Source organism: Gavia stellata, chromosome 8 (genome assembly GCF_030936135.1).
Source record: "Gavia stellata isolate bGavSte3 chromosome 8, bGavSte3.hap2, whole genome shotgun sequence".
Taxonomy (NCBI): domain Eukaryota; kingdom Metazoa; phylum Chordata; class Aves; order Gaviiformes; family Gaviidae; genus Gavia; species Gavia stellata.
This window is the reverse complement of record NC_082601.1, coordinates 6,565,429-6,583,685: the sequence shown is the minus strand read 5'-3', so window position 1 is coordinate 6,583,685 and position 18,257 is coordinate 6,565,429. Positions and strand designations below refer to the sequence as shown.

Below are 18,257 nucleotides of genomic sequence, written 5' to 3'. Positions count from 1 at the left end.
AGAAACTGCTGTGTTTTGTATTCTTTTATATCTCTAAACAGGTATGACGTTTTTGTGATTGTCAAAACTGAATGCTGTGATCATCTGTGTGTGCTTAAGGTTTGGGGTTTGGTTTTTTCCCTACTGCTTGGTATGTGTTGGGGAATTATTAATCCGTAAGTAATGCATGTGATTAAGTGAATAAACATATAATGCATGTGTTGGCAATGCCCTCTTGTGCTCTAGGGTGGCTACTGTCCTACAGGACTGTTGGAGTTTATATGCTTTGTCCCACAGCAAGTAAGGTTTCAGCTTCCAAGATATATCGTTACTATGATCTATAAGGTTTTAATAAATACAAAGCTTGTTTACATGGTATATATGTTTAGTATATCATGTACAGTCACTGAATTTCTGAAACATAATCATTGTGTTCATGCAGATCATTAGATGTTTCATTTCTATAGTCTTGTTTACTTCTTGGCAACCTAAAGCTAATTCAAAAGCAAGTTATGTTTTTTTGTGAAAAGTTATCTAGCTTTATCAGGATCTGAAGAGAAATTCTAATGGGCACAAAGAAGAGAGTAGACCATTCAATCATTCTTTCACCATTTAAAATAAACAAAATTACACACTGTACTACAGCTTCCAGACTACATAATGAAAAAGTGCAGATACCATCTTCATCGATTAAGTAGAACCAAAAAAGTTCATAGAAAATAGATTGCTCATTTCCACGCTACAAACGAATATGTTGTTTGCAATTTTAACAAATTTAAAGGTGTGTTATTCCAGCAGCATTGTTGTAAATTGTACCGTAGTGCAGTTTCTTTTTCATAAAAATACCTTACAAATGGTCAGTCAAAAGTCATCAGCAAAAGAAAAACCCAGAAAACAATCAACCAAACAAAAAACAGAGGTAATGCTGATGCCAAAACAATTATAATACTGTTGGTACATAGAAAAGTAATCCTTATATTTTATACATTTATACAGAGTATAAAAGGTAACAGCAGATTATGCCACAGTCTCCCTTATCCCAATATCTATTTTCTTTGGAAGGAGTTCTCTTCTTTCATCAACACTTGCTAAGGAGTTTCGACAGTTTTGTCCATCCATGTATAACTTTGCATATACTGGATTGGCGTAATTTGTTGGCTGCAGAGAAATTAAGCATATGTTAGATCAGTTGGATTAAACCAAGATAAGCGCTTATGGAAATGGAAATGGTTTTGTTAAAGCAAGAACAAGTACACATAAAATATAATTGGACATATTTAATAGATACCTGGACTTCTGCAAACCTGATAATGAGTTAATTATTTAGTTAAAAATTAAATTCATGATGAGACATGCTATTAAAATAATCAATGACATGGCATGCAGCATATTATGATATTAAAACCATTAAAAAATGACAAAAATTAAAACAAAAACCTTGAAATATGTCTCTGAAGTTGACTTGTCCACCTTATTACACTGGAAGATTTCAGAATAGGTATGAAGAAGTTTATAGAGAAGGTGCACTGTGAGACCATGTGACAAGTTTAACAGTAGAAAACTGCAACCAACAGTTTCCATATATTACCTGTTCTAAGACATCAGCATCCCATCAATTGCTGACCATGTTTTCGAATTCTGTGGCCCAAATATACAACATGATTTGACCAAAAATTCAATACTTTCGTAATGTAAATTAAACTTTAATAATAAACCAGCATAACTGTTAATATATCATAGTAGTTACAGATTGAGAAGTATTTTGTCAACAATTTTGGTAGTTTGGACTGTAGTGAAAAAGTCCATTGAAATGAGTGGTACTGCAGCATCGGACAAGTCCATTTTTCCTTCTGCAAAGCACCTCAGTATATGAGAAATCTCCTGAGTCTAACAGCACAGAAGGTTGTATAACATGGATGAAAACTTACTCCCCTATCACTCATGCTAAGGAGAAAGCACTATCCAAGGTTTATCACGTAAACATCTCCACTAATTCCTTCATACTTTGTGCCTTTATTGTCTCCTAGAAGACCTTTGCTATCCAACTAGAGGCTCAGCTTTTTACCTATAATAACTGGAAAGGGTACCTTGTGGTCAAAGTCTTCCTCTTTCTTATAACTAACAAAACAACACAGCTTTGCTTACACAGATACCGAGTGGAACACCAGTAAGCTATAAAATGGGTAAATTAATTTGTTTGGCGCACGTAAGAAGTGGCTAAACTTTAAATTACCCAAAACAGAAGTGGGCAGGTTTTCTTGACTTGCAAATATCCTGAGTACACCCTGAGTAACAAGGAATAAAAGATGTCTAGAATCTTAGTTCTTCCTTTCCCTGTTGATCAATACCATTTCAGAGCCCAGGATTCAGACATTCCTTAGGCTGGCTAGCTACGGCAGCTACTCAGTTAGTTAGAAGCTGCCTATTCCATCTATTCCAGATGACAAAGTGATTACCTGGTGTTTCACACTTTCCTGGAATGGAGGCAGAAAAAGGTGAGTCACATTTAGTTAAAAAAAAGAAAGAAAGAAAGAAAGAAAGAAAGAAAGAAAGAAGAATCTATTCTTCTATATTAACGGAACATAAATATGCAATCAACTGCTGTGGTAATTTATGAGAGCAAGCTCTCAGTTATACCTGTCTGTCCCCATTGAATTGAAGTTCTTTACATTTGTTGTAACGATTATCATCAGAAATTTAGGAAAACAGAAATTTAGTTTTATTTCAACTGACAGGACTTTTTATTTCATTGACAATCATTACTAAGGATGATAACCACAACAGAACAGAGACACTTGGCATCTAGATAGTGCTTTATGGAGATATTAAAATTATATATAATAGTAGGCTCTGTCTCATGATACCTTTTTGTGTAGGTACTGACAGCATAATGCAGTACAGTGAGGTACAGAAAGTAACTGGAGTGACTTGAATAACAGAAAGAGTTAGACATGGGCATATATTCTAGCTTTCATTATCCATGGTTTTGTGCTCCATCAGAAATATCATACCCTATACAAATTGTTAAACTTCCAATTACAACGTATTACAATCATGCAAGAACGCAAATGGCACAAAAGATGAATATATATACTGAGGCACATGAAAATGAATGTCATATTGATGTCTCTTTTTAATATTTTAAATTTCAATGTTTGCAAACATCATGCTAAATTGTAGTCAAAAATCTGATGTTTTAGAAGTAACTATTTTATGATAAAAATTGTTTGAAAGCTGAACAATCAAAAAATACATTGTGAATGTTGAAGGAAATTGTTCATTTTAGTGTGTATCAAATTCCTCTAAAATAAAAGGACTTGTTTTCATTTATTTGGGAACTACTTTCAGTTTGATAAACTTCACTAAATGCCGGTGATTACATATAAATTGCAAATATGTCAAGATACATGGCTCTGAATGCTATGCTAAACTTATATAATGCTATGGAAAAGCATCACATTGCTTACTAGTTTTGCATTCCTTTGCAAAGACACATTTGCAGTTTTAGATCATGTTACGATGATGGGTACAGATGAAGTTTTGTATGCAGAGAGGAACCCTTTATTTCAAATAGAAAAATGTATTATTTACTGTCATTCTTCTTGCCATTAAAAGAAGAAAAACAAAATTAAAAACAAACAGAAAATGCCTTTATTCTAAAATGACAGACAAACTTTCTTTAGAAAGGGGCTGTGGTGGAATGAAATGGATTTGAATCATCATTTCTCACCCCTGTTGATAGTGGTCCTTTCAAGTCAGAGTTTAGGTAGATTGATGGAGCTGTGTGGGGAAGCTTGAATGCAGTGGGCCCTCCCCCTATGTATCTGGCCTGTATAAACAGAAAATTTTAGTTTCTGTGCTAACAGAGCATTTTCCATGTGTACTAATCAACACTGTTGAATAAACAGTGCACCGATTAAAAACATTATTTTAGAGTGATCTACAATTAAAAAAAAAAAATCTACTTAAAGGTTTTCTTCAGCATGAAAAATTCTTGCATTCAATAAGATAATAAAATTCAGCACTTTAAAATCATTTTCCGCTAAGGATTAGAGCCAGGCTTCACAATAAGCATTGGCTCAGCTACTCTTCCTCCAGTGAGTAACTCCATTTTCTGCTTACCACTTGTATTCAGCACACTGACTATGTGATTCAGCTATGACATTCCTAGAGCTAACAGTAATCCATTTATTGCTTTGTCAGAAATGCCACAGAATGATAGCTGCCCTTTGGTGTATGTCTGATTACGGAGCTCTAGGAAAGATATCGCAGCATTACCCCGTTCATCCCATGTCACATCACTCAGGGAGTTCAATCACTGAAGAGTGGTGCTGCAGAAGTGACAGCATCTTTTACAAGAAAATGATAATACTTACTAGCTTTGTGTAAACATTTAATCTATCTATCCAGCCAGGACTCTGAATTCTTTATGCCTTTGGAAGTTTTCATACATGAAATGTTAGTCTCATATGTATGCATACACTCTTTCACGCTTCAAACGGTAGACTGTACAATAACATGTATTTCCATTCAGTATGTGTGACTAGACTAAAAAGATAGGTTACGATTTGGCAACTTAAGGCAGATGTGTCTGATTTGTGACAAAAAACTCATTTTGTAGTTTAGTTCTAATTCTAGTTTGGTAAAATGCAGGCACTAGGAAAAAATGTCCATCAGCAAGCATCAGACTGCAAAACAGCTGTTAATATATACATGACATTTATTCTAATGAAATCTAACTTGCCTTTATATTCATTAACTAAATCTAAATGTTATTGTTTTATGTTTCTATTAATTACATTTAAAGTCAAAACCTTTGTAAGACATAAAATAAGTAGTGGTTTTGCCACTAGAAAAAGAAAAAATTACCTTTTCTGCATTTACAGTAAAATCTGAGGCTAAAAGACCACCTTCACCGTGATCATGGCCCACCTCATACATGTTATATGATGGATTGCCAATTTCTACATTGATTCCTCCATTTATAATGGGTTGTCTTCTGATAGTTTTTGTCCTATAATCAATAAACACAAGAAAAAGAAGTTAGTGACTTTTCAAGTAATTTCTTGAATGCTTCATTTTATTTCTCTTTAACCATTAAGACCAACAGGATGAAAAAGTGTTTCCTGCAGAGACAAACAGAAAATCCTTCCATTTTTCAAACAAAGTAGCAATCTGAGTCTATGTGTAGATCTCACATAAGCTGGAAGTCGTTTTTTACTGTTTTTCTCAGTTTGGCTGTAGTGGTATGAATTCATACAAAGTGCTCACTCATTGTCTGTAACCCTGACTTCCTCCTATTATTTCCAGATTTCCCTCACTTCCCAAGGAAAGCCTTGCAAATTCATTGCAGATTCCCTGCAGTAACGAAGATGGAGCGAACATGAGTCATGTTCCCTTGCTCATTCATTTAACTTCCATTTGAAATCTGTTGCCCAAAGTCAGTTGAAATCTGAGGACAAGCAAATGGTTTCATTACAATACATTAAAAATGTATGAACTTCTCATAGTTCCAGTTTGTATTCCCTGCCAGTGGTTATTGGAAAGCTGAAGTTCAACTTGAATTTTTTTCAAGCTTTAATAAAAGATACAGTCTTATTCTTAACCTTGAATTAGATATCAGTAACGATAAGTGATTGAGTTGAATTTAGTTGCTGAATTCATTTCTCTTAGCAAAGGAGGTGATTTTAGTCTGAGCAATTGAAATAATCTCAAGAGGGTAATTTTTCCCAATGCAATATGTTCTGTAGAATTACAAGGGAATAATAGGGAGGTCACAGCCAGGATGATAATAGTCGAGTCCCCTTGTTTCGTTGAGAATGATGCAGTCCGTGTCTGAAATCCAACACACTAAAGGATCTGTATTTTTCAGAAATGGCATAGAAAAAGTATTTCCTAAAATAAGCACTTATCTGTAGCATACAAGCATTGAACATCTATACTTAGTTTAATACTTGACAGTCGTCTCTGAAGAGATAAAAACCCCCTAAAATACGTTTTCAAACAGAATTTAAAAAAAAACCAAAACAAACTTCTTTATTGACATTAGTTCTACTTCTCTACTAAAGGTCTATTATTTAACAAGTTATTCTCAATAACTTAAACAATTTACAGCCCAGCAACTGGTTTTCAGGATTTGGCTAAACTTTGTTTTTTAGATGCAGCAGCACGTAATGACATCCATGGAGCCTGGCAGGGTCAGCGTTACTAACCGTATGGTCAGGGGATGCATTTATCTTCTTGGCTTTTCAAAAATGATTTAAAAATTAATGCTCACTTGTTAGCACCAGAGTTTTCAGGGGAGATGTTATGTATGATGCTAGATGATAGTAACCTAAAAGATTCTTTTAGTCTGGAGGACAGAAATAGTCTCATAAATGGTCACATTTGCAGAAACAGTAGATTCATCACATATTTCTAAAGGACTTTACAAAAGAAGACCTTATCTTGGTTTCAGATGTGCAGTAACAAGCCCCAGGAGAACGGCAGACAGCTGCTCAAGACCAACCAGCAGGCCAACTACAGGCCTGAAGTAAATGGTTTGCTGTGTGTTTCCCACTCCAGGTCTTCCCTAGTTGGCCATGTCCTTGTTACTAGGAATGTTTCCTTGTTAAATCTGCATCGCCACTAACATAACTTTATTGTTTCTCTGAACACGAGAACGTTAGCAGCTCTCTCAGGGGTCTGCATACAGTAGAAACACTCTTGCTTCCCCTGCCACCCAACACGGCCTTTGAGAAAATGACCCAAGTCAAAATGTCTACTACATTCCCCAAGTTCATTATCAGCTTTAAGGCAGCTAAATTCATGAGACAAAATATTCACTGTTCAGTGCTGGAATTTGGCTTCCTATGCAAGACACTAAAGAAATACAGTAAAGATGACAAGGCTTGGGACTGTACAGTAAATACTTTGAACATTGTTTACATCTTCATTATAATTTATATAAAATTGAAAAGAACTGATTAAAGTAAATAAATGGAAGTGAACTGTAACTAGAAACTGGAAATTCTGCACAGGATCTATCTGAAAGTATTTATAGACATGGATAATATTAATTACATGGTTCAAATGAAATACATGAATTCTGTTTACTAAGTTCACTAAGTCTCTCGATAAATTATTAACACTTATACAGCCTCGGCAGGATTGAGCAAACTGGATGAGAACAGAACTACATTTTCTTATCTAGTGTATGTGGAATATAAGCATAAATAATAGACATGATTGTTCCAGCAAGAACCAAAACGTAACTAACTCACTGCATCCAAAAACAAGTTTTGGGTTGTTTGTTGTGGGTTTTTTTAAGTACCTGCTCAACATATACAAAGTAAATTTTCATATCAAAAAGATGCACATACTTTAAAGATTTACTTTTTTACTTCATACGTCAATATAAAATTAGTTACCTTCGTTTCCTTTTGCAAAGAAATAGTCCAATTACCAGAGTAGTGATCAAAGTCACCAGTAGAACAAGAGGAACAATGATTGCAATGCTTCCTAAAAAAGGAAAAGGAAATATCATTGAATACTCACAGCTACATCTAAGAATTTCTTCACAGCTGTAGAACAGTTAAATTAGTTTTAAAAGAATAAGTTTCCCTCACCAACAAATGCAATTTCATGTGATGAGCTTCACTGATTTGAGATTTTAATGTTGAACGATAAAAAAAAAATATTACAGATAATGGTGTACACACAAGTACTTTTGTCAACACAGCAGCAAAGAGCTTCCTCTTTCTGGATACCAATATACTTTGGACTAACTCCCTGCCCTCATTTGCAGCGATACCATATGACGGTGTGTGGAATTGCTGAACAATTTGGATTGGAGTGGCATGGCCACTGACTTTAACTGTCAGCATCATCTTCAATGGTTTATTTAAGTCACGCAACTATTAATTTAAAATATTCAGTAGGCATGGCTCTGATTGAAGAATTCCATTATTAGCATTTTTATGTATTTATTTCTTTCATTTGTGCGAAAATGGAAAGTAGTAAGCAATATTCATTTCTAGATGGTTGGTGCATTTTACTGCGTTGTACTCAAGAGCCAATAATTTTGTTATGTTGATACAGGCAATCAAGGAAACTACAATAATGCTTAATGCAGCAGAAAAACAGTGCACAGATCAGACAGTGATGTTAAAGGAGAGGAGGGAACACGGAAGAAGAAAATGGGCTTAACATTATTTTGGCAGATAACTTAACTGAAATGAGACTACCTGCAAAAATAAAGTCAGCAATTGTATCCTGCTAGGAATTTCTCTGCTTTAATGTAAGTATCTAGCAATAAAGAAATACATGCAACAAATAACTTTATGTTACAAAAACTGGCCCTTATAAACTACAGGACTTCAGGATAAAGCCAATGTGGGATGACATGCATTACCTTTAATATCACAACCCTTAACTGGTGGAAAACAAAAATATTGCTGGTTGTTCCATTGGTTACATTTATTGACTAATTAAAAAAAATAAGCTGCTGGCAGTCTCTGCTCGACATTAAACACAGTCTAAATAAAGAATTGAAAAAGATGCCTTGAATTCTGCCTGAAGGCTTACTGAAAGCCAAGTCGGGTTGTCAGAGGCCCGAAATGAAGTACTACTGACTAAAAACTTGAACCATCCTGAGTTCACTTCAGCTTATGAAGATTCACCATGTAAAGCACATTACAACAATGCTATTTTAAGGTAACATTTGATAAATAACTGGATACTTAGGAGGAAAAAAAAAAAAAAAAGGTTGATTTTGTCTTGACAGGTAATCAATCATTCAAGAAAAAAACCTGAAAAACAGCCCACCAGGCATGAATCACCGTCTGGTGACCATGGTGTAGCCTGGGGTCTAGAAGCAGGCACAAGACGAACACCCATTTCCCAAATCGTAGCAGGTATTCCCGCAACATAAAATACTGCTGCTTTTTTGCCCATTTCCAGCTTTTAAGTGTTACTTCACTTGTCTGGATCGCTAGGAAGATTTCGTCTAAGCATCAAGCTGACCTGAATAGTGGGCAATTCATTTTACTGCTCCGGTTGGGTTAAATGTGACCGAGAGACGTACAGCAGGCTACCATCAGCATACTCAATGCACCACAGGGAACCTTGTCCAGTTTAAACTGCCAATAGTGTAGCAACACCATCCTTTTATGCTTACAGACATGTTTAAAAAGATACGACAGGAGCTATTCTTATTTTCAGGATGATTTTCACAGTAGGTAAAATTCAAACCTCTGCAGACAGCCAATGCAGAAGTTATGAACTACTTACAACTCTATTTTTGATGCTTTCAGTAGGACTTAAATGGTTGGAGGTCTTGTACTATTTCTCTGCACAGCAGTGGTATCACCAAGCACTTGCCACTCAATACACTTTCTTTAAGAAAAGTGCAGGCTAGCCCTTGAAGCGGTGAGTGGTTAGCATATGTCTGGCATCCAAACCACCTCAGGAAACACCGAACGTCAATCAAAAAGTTGAGAGAGGTCTACATTTGTTTGTTTTGTTTTGTTTTTAAATACAGGTAACCAGCACATTTCATGACACAAACTCACATTCTGAAATATCACCAGGTTAGAATTTCTAAACTGAGCCAAATTTGACAAGTGATAGCGGTTATTTGAAGTACTTACTTGTACTGATATTGTCAGACTTGCTGCTTTTGGGAGCTGGCCTCTCACACTGTGTGCCTGACCAGTTGGCTGAACATCTAAAAGGATCCAATTAAGATGGGAAAGTTAATAGATGTCAGCCATTAACACACTAACCTATTAAAGAGACCACCAGCATCTTCTCAAGAGCTACACGAATGACAACAACGATTCTACAAAATAAACAATAAGCTTCATGGAAGTACTCAGCAGTATTCTGCCATGGCACTTATAATATTCTGAGTACATTTTTAGTTTAAAACTACAGCTTTGTATCTTCAATTCTTATCATTATCACTGCAATCTTCATTCCAGAGCCCCTTCTAAAATTCTTGAATAATAAAACAACAGGCATAATCAACGGTATATTAACATCCTATTAAACCAGCTACCACCTACAATGCAATAACGAAGGAACACTTGAGCTGGATCCATGCGTAGCCAACTTAGTCCAGGCAAGGCTTATTTGCTAAGGCACTGTATTTGCACCAGATTGTTTTAGGGTCAGCTTTGATCTAGAAGCTCTAACAGCCACATCCGTATTGCACAAAGCATATCTGACTGGCATAAACTACTACACGCATCCAGCAACCTGCAGTATCCATAGCAATTGGCTCCTTCCACAGTTCTGCTCTCCCCCATTGCTCTGGATAATGCAAAGTTTACTGTAGAATAGTTCTTACAGACCTGGGTGTAGTAATTTACTTGAAAAATGAAGACCTGTCTTTGACTAATATTCACAAATGAAGTTCCCCTTTTGTTTGCTTTCAGATTTAAATGTTTTCCTGAATTTTCTAAAATTTAATGGCTTTATCGTTGTAAATTTTGAACTATACAACTAGATATGTATTTGCAGAAGTGTGTGCGTGCCGGTGTAAGCAGGTGTGAGAGTTAAAGCATAAAGAGCTGTCCTGAAGGGACAGGAGTATCTCCTGGCTTCGGAGGGCCCTGATACTGTTTACGTTCAGAATATATGCTTCATGAGCCAGGTGCCTGGATGAGTACACAGTTATTCTGCTATGATTTCCTTGTGTGAATATCAATATGCAAATATTTCTTCAATCAGGATTCAGAATGCTCTCCATGCACACAAGCAAACACAAGGACTCCGTGTATGCAGACGCAGCAAATCCATCAAAAATGGAAACAAATACCTGAATGAAATTCAATGGCTTATTCATCCTGCTGTAAATATGATTAAGTTTACTACAAAACCTCAAACTCTCCTTGTGGAAATGGCAGGAAGTAGTCAGTTTTCATCTGCCTCTGTTGCACATATTGTGCAATGAATCATATTTTTTCTAAGTATTATTTATGACTTTCAATGTGGGTTAGTTTTAGGAAAATGCAATAGAGCATTACCTTGCATGCAGTTCTAAGAACTACTGTTATCTGATGCCTTTCTAAGGATTTAACAGATTGCAGAGTTTAGAGGTGGACATGCTTAATGACTGACATTGTTCTATAATACAAAAAGGTTTGGAAAGGTACAAAATGTTCCAGACAAAAATTGTGGCATTCTTACAGGAGAGCCATGGCCAGCTTTGCTGGTGATGCTTTTGACCCTCTTTTGTCTTTGCAGATCGCTACAGAAGAATGGGTAGTTTCTCTCTTTGCTCCTAAGCCTATTCCAGCACAATCCAACATTCAGATAAATCTCTTTACTGGGTTTCGTATTAAGTTTGAACTTTTTTGGGGGGAACTAATTTCATTTTTGGTAGGATATGTTATGAAGGTGCTTAACTCAAACTCTACAGAGGTAAGGCATAGACGGTCTTTAAAAACATGTTTATTAATTGACAGTTGATTCAAAAATTTTCACACAGTAGATAAATTGCATTATAATTTAGCAGTTCTTCATATTTATTGAAATAAGATTGTTCACTTAAATAAACATGGTAAATACACACTTAAATTTCCTCACTGCAAAGGAACCCCCCAACTACTAATTAATTACACACATTATGGTTCCCAACGATATATTTTAAAACTGAACCCAACTGACGTTTCCACTCCTGCTTACCACCACTTTAGCACATTCTAAGTCACATGGAACACATGATTTTAATCTTTCAAGAGATGTATCTGTTCCATGTTTTTACAGATCTCTTTTTAGCAATTGTATCAAACAGAAATGATTACACTGACAGCCTACCTTACTAAGATACTCTTCAAGGAACTTGTTATTTCAAAAAGATCACTATTCAACATATGGCTGCAAAATAAGTATCTCCATTCTTGTAGAGAAACACCATAAATCTTTATACTTAAAATATTCTGCTGGGATCCAAACTGTTGGCATGTGACAACCATGAAATAAAGTCTTTATATTTCTTATTGCAAGTTTTGCATCATTGCTGTTGGGGATTCAGCCCATGTGTTTAAAGCTTGTTATGAGAGGCAATTTTCATTTAATACTACACTATTGACAGGAAAGATTTCTTTGAGAGTTAGACATATCTTAACTTTGTACCTAAATCCTTATATTGAAGGTTTCAGATGCTTCCCTGTATAAGAGAATCATTTCTATAAATCTGTCTTAAAACAGTTTAAAGAATATAAGATAGTGAGACTAGCAAAAGAATCACTATGAAGCATGCAATTACAAGCTTATGAGAAAATTGTGTATAATGTACAATTATGCTCTTCAAAATCTTACAGCAGATATGACACCACAACAGCTGGTGAAGAAAGAAATCCTACAGCTACACATGTAGTAAACAGAGGCACAAATTAAGGCCAGAATATTAGCAGTTCTTTACCTATCTTGGCATTTTAATTGTAAAAGTCAGCAATATTGAACCACATCTGAGGCATTTGATAAAAGTATCATAAAAACATGATAGCTAGTTGCCACTTCATTTTCATTTTTCCCAAATGCTTGCTGTCTCCAATAAACTTCAAAGGGACTGAAGCTGACAGGATGGCAGTCATTTCCTTCTATACTCAAGAGGTAAAATGATTGCCCTTTCATGGTCCAGCAAGCTAGTAAAGACTTGTCTTGGGCAGACAGAATAGAAAAAGAAATAAAGCCCAGGGGAAAGGTATGTTGTCTGCAAGGGAATTTGACACAGAAAATTAGCCATGAGCAGGCACATGAATAATGATGGGGTTGGGACATGGACAACTCATGTAGCAACATGGGAAACGAGCAGGTCTTAACCAGTTTCAATTGTCTTCAGATACCGTAGACAGAAAGTGTTCTTAATAATAACATTTTCTGATATTAGGACATTAAAACTCAGACTGCTCAGTACCTAGCATAGGAACGGACTTCTAGTTCAATTTGATGCACAGTATTTTGTACCTTTCCAAATCATTTGGTACCAGGAGCTTTTGTTCTGTAGCATTGCCAAAAGTTGTATGGTCAGAATTAGGACTTTTGCAGTATGGGCAAACAAAAAGGCATTAATGAAGCAGAACTACATAAAGCCTCTGGTTTCACTGAAGACATTCATATTACCAAGAACTGTGAAGAAAGAACAGTGATAATTCCTAATCTGAGCCACACATAAACAAACACAGATGGAAACAGATGGGGAATTTGACAGTGAAGGACAGGTTGGAGTCAGCTGAGTGGTGCAAGGTGTTACAGTGAACATCTTAAGGTGTAAATCTCCAGTTCCCAACAGAATCGGTGAACAGATCAAAGAGCAACAATATCGTAGAGAATGCCAACATAAAAACTGAAAGCAAATGTAATAAACAAAGGTTTGTCCATGGTCCGCTGCCAAGGTCATCAATAAAACTATGCTACAGCTCTCTCTGTTACAGTTTAGTTCTACATTTAGAAATAGATGACTGCTTGGGAAACACATGTTCTAAGATACAGAATGCCTATGTGACAGGAATTTTTTATTTTGAGGAAATAGTATTACAGAAGAGAGGTGTTTTAAAAACTTTAAACTGAAATTATAAAGGTGTCCCACTTGTAATGAGGAATATTTAGAATTAAGACATACATTTCCGAGATTGATCATGCTGTTGTTACAGAATCTATTCATGAGAGAAAATGTCTCTGTCCTCTATTTTTATATAACCCTTACAGATCAGTGCACTGAAACACTCTAAACTCAATTATACGGGCACTTGACCAAAAGGATCCATTTGACTATGAAATGTCTGAACAAATAGAAAAAAAACCCTAGTAAAAAGGCTAATTTAGTGGCAGTGTGCCATTTTTTTCATTTTTGTTTCTCTTTTTTCCCTTTTTTTTTGTGCCACAGGCATTGTCATAAAAATATAATACAGCAGGCATTAACATGCAGTTAAAAGTGCTTTTGTAGACAACTGCTTTCCAACTCAATATACCAGTGTGTATCAAAAAAAAGACAGAAAGCAGCATTGAAAGATTATTCTAGAAGTATAATAGAATCTGTGAAACAGTCATTACAAAATAGAGGTGGAAGGGGAATTGAAAATGTTTCTTACCTATAAATGATATTTCTTCATTATACAAAGTAATTTTCTAACTTTGCTTTTCTTTTTAGTCACAGCATAGATAGTAATGTATAGTAAAACATCCTAATGAAAGTATCCAGCCTCACTATTTTGAGAACACTTACATTAAAATTCCACTGGAACATCTCTTATCATTAATATTAAAACTATGTGTAAGACGAGACAAGAGGACATCTGGATTACAGTTATTTACTATCCGTATTAAATTGCAGTGAAAGACAGAAATCACAATAACTCCCTTTTCCCCCCAAACTCTGTAGCATGACATGGGATGACAAAATCCTTGCACTAAATTAAATCACTAAACTATTTCTTATAATAAATTTAGCAATACTTTTGGAAGTATGCTTTCTTCATACAGGGAGCTGATGGTATAGTTATACCCACAGATAAACCCTCAAGGATACAAAGAACTTTCATAACAATGAAAGACCAAAAAACCCACCCCAACTTTGATCAATAGCACATGTGGTACCTTCTCCTATATCGTAGGGTTTAATTATTTTCAAATAACAGACCACATTTTAATACTTTTGTCTAATGAGTATCACTTGGTATCTTTATAAGAAAAACAAAGTGAAAGAATTAGATGTAGAAGCTAAGGGATAGAAACTCTGCAACATTACTCGAAAATTAAATACAGATTACCTGTACAAATTAAGAATAGGAAAACTGCACAATCCAAAGGCAGGCAAAACAACAGAAAATTACCTTTGAGGAATGCAAAGAATCTTAAATTTAGTAACAACGTACATGAAAAAATAAAATGTGACTTTAAACATGAATTTAGTTTGTGCATGACATTACTATACACAAATCATCATTCACAGTTGCTGCATGGTGTTCACTGCAAAGGAACAAGTCTTCAGATACCTTGGGATGATAGAGGCTGAGTTGTAAGAAAAAGAATTAATTGAAGGTCATTAAACTTCATGCTATTAGCAATATGTGTACAGTACATATGCGATACAAGTATTAATATTATTAACATAGAGTAAATACATAAAAATTAAGCATGTCTCAATGACTAGTTCTGTAGCTGAAATTACACTGAGCAACAAAGCAAAAGGAAAAGAAAAGATTGAAATGGTAAAAAAAAGAATGAGAAATGGCTGGATCAATAGCTATATGACAAACCATGTTTTTCTCTCCTTCTCACAGAGGAAAAGTAAGCAGTGATGCACAGCAGTAGCTACTATGCAAGTTTTATCCGAACAATTTTAAACTCATGGACAAAGGATATCTGCATTACAGCCTAGCTAGTAAATGTTCAATGAAAAATATACATACTCCTCTTTTCCGAGGTCTTCTCATTTCTTCCTTTGACAACCACTCTTCACACATCTATTTGCATTTAATTCTTGAACTAATACTAGTTTGCGATACAAACCCAATGAAAGATCTTCTATAATATAAAGTTATAACCTGCTGATTATGTTCAAATTCAAGACATTTATAACAAAGGTATTTTTAGTTGAAAAAGAAAGCTCTCAAAGAACTAGCATAATACTGTGAAATTCCTGTTGCAATTGTAATTGGGGAGCTCATTAAATATACCCCAGGAAATCATATGGAAAACATTTATTGCAAGATACTTGATAAAATTTTCTGTTCTCTGCCTGTCATGGTTACAATTGCCTTCTACTCTTGGGCAGTCTTCTCAGTGCTGCAATTGTTCTAAGCTGCAGTAGCTTTTTCTACTCAGCCTTCAGAAAATGCCAGTCAGGCGACTGCATGGTGCAGTCTCGTTCTTCTCCACAACTGGACTATGGGGGTATCTTAACCTTTTTTTGAACAGAGATGTGCCATAGTTACGAATTTTATATTTACTTATGAACTTGCATGTACTTACAGTATTTGTACAAGTCATACATATACTTACATAAAAACTGTTCATATTTGAAGATTTCTCAACACAAAAGGAATGTCAAGAGGGAGGTATAGCATCACAGGAATATGAGCTGGAGGGAAGTTCCTCCATCAAGAGGAATGCATTCTTTTCTTTCCAATTTCCATGGCATAAACACATGCGCACGTGCGGACACGTGCGTGTACCCACACACACAGACACACACGCAGTGTCTCTCTACCAGAAATAGAGCTGGCAAGAACATCTCTCTTGTTTATTTCACTCCTGAAGGAATTATTTTTTTTTTATTTATCCATGTCTCCACTTCCAAGTTCAAGCTTCTTTTTATCACTTCTAAGCAATTCCACAACTTGTTCTCTCCCCATTTGTTCACTATTGTCTTTAACATATTACTTCACCAAAATTGTCAGTTTAGAAATGAATTTATTCCTTCTCCACCCTTCATTTTTCAGTTTCTTCTGCCACCAAAGCAATGCTTTCTTTCAAGCTCCTGTATGGTATGTGCTTTTTAATTGATCTGAAAGACCACTGTTTTCTCCATCTAATGCTCTCAAAGTCATGCATCTACTTACTGCAAGCAATTAAACTATCCAGGATGACTTATTCTTCATTATAGAAGAAATTATGTTCATTCTAATGTAGAAATACAACACATTCAACCTGAAGCCCTCTGAACAGTCAACATATCTAGCCACAGGCAAATAATTTAATGCTGTATATTGTCCTCTGAATTTCCCTCTCTGTTTCTGATGACACCTAGGAAACAGAGGCTCCGAACTGTAGATACACAGAATTGAACACACCTCTATGCAGAAAGTAACCTAAGAAGGAATAAATTACTGTCCTTTGAATTAGCCAGGATAACACACTCTTACTTGTTCCACCTTAAAGTCCTCAGCCACAGTCATGCAGCGTTGCTCAAAAGCTCATTAGAGCATTTAAAAGCTCTTCAAATTTTGTTTGCTTTAGATAAGGATCAATATGATTTATATCTTCTACAGGTTTTGATTGTAAACTTAAAACAGAAACTACTCTTCATTATATTTGTATAATGCCTAGTGTAAGGGGGTTACAATTTGATCACATTTATTTGCAGATGCTAATAATAATAATGATACAAATAGACCACATCTATGTGCAGATGCAAATAATAATAGTAATACAAATAAAAAGACAGAATTATAGCAACCTATAGTTATGGTGAATGTATGAAAGAAACAAAGGTGAGAGAGGGTAATATTCTATACTATGGAAATTGATACAGCATTGCCTATGTAACAACCAGTGATGATCTGCTCTACCTGAAAGGTTTAATTTTTTCCATCTCTCTTCATTGGTATCATACAAGGTATAATATCTCCCTAAACCTTGCTTTTCTTGCATGAATATGTGTGCAATTAGGTAATTATTGAGAAGACTGATAGAACAGATGGAACTGACAGTTTGTGAAATAAATAGAAAAAGCATTTCTTGATTATTTCCCATCTGAATCTGATCTCCTGTTCATTCTGTTTTCAATGGATTTGTGAAGTTACTGGAGCAATTCAGACATATCTCATATGCTTCTAGTGTTATACACATCACTCCCCCACCCAACCCATTAGTGAGTAGTACTAAAGATATCCTTAAAAAACTTAGCATGTAAATACTAAAAAGATAGTAACTATATGTAAGATAATACTTCTTTAAAATACACTCCCAGAGGTACGTTTTTCAGAAAAGGTCCGTACCTCAAATTTTAACATTCTGGTATTAAATTCTCTCGCAATCTTTATTATTGAACAAGAAGGACAATGGGGGGCGGGGGGGAGAACATTCTTTTTATTCCTAAAAATAATGCTAAGAATTAATAATCTAGATTGTGTAGGACCTTATATCTGAAGAGATATCACAGTATATTCTGTTTCTTTTAGAACCTGACAGAGCATTCATTGAAACTGGAGACCAACTTCACAAAACCTTCCTGTTTTGGTGGCTTATATGCAGCCACAGTGAGGCCTTAATTAATTCCTAAACTGGTTAGGTGAAAAGTACAACTTCTATTTCCAGTGTGTACCTAATATTTACTGCATTGAGGTTTAAAAAAAAAAACAACCTTGACATAGGAAGATAAAATAAAAATGTACCCTAACATTACTGGTTGGTAAAAGGAGAATATGTTCTTACAGGCTTATAGATCCTCTGTATAATTATGGCTTTAGGATTGCCCTTTAGAACAGATAAATCTTATACTCTATTGCCTTTACTGAATGATAATAAGGGTTTGATTATGTATAAAGTTTGCATTCTCATCTGATCTG

General features: G+C 35.2%; 1 protein-coding gene across 1 annotated transcript in view; it reads right to left on the bottom strand.

The window, feature by feature from the left end:
• Window positions 1-996: 996 nt before the first annotated feature.
• The window catches only part of LRP1B (LDL receptor related protein 1B), a 587,356-nt gene continuing 570,095 nt past the window's right edge, over window positions 997-18,257 (bottom strand). Inside the window, exons 87-91 of the mRNA XM_059820081.1 lie at window positions 9,609-9,685; window positions 7,389-7,479; window positions 4,849-4,993; window positions 3,710-3,808; window positions 997-1,137 (exon numbers count right to left, since the gene is read on the bottom strand). Of these exons, the coding sequence (XP_059676064.1) occupies window positions 997-1,137; window positions 3,710-3,808; window positions 4,849-4,993; window positions 7,389-7,479; window positions 9,609-9,685 (553 nt within the window). The remainder of the gene's footprint in view (window positions 1,138-3,709; window positions 3,809-4,848; window positions 4,994-7,388; window positions 7,480-9,608; window positions 9,686-18,257) is intronic.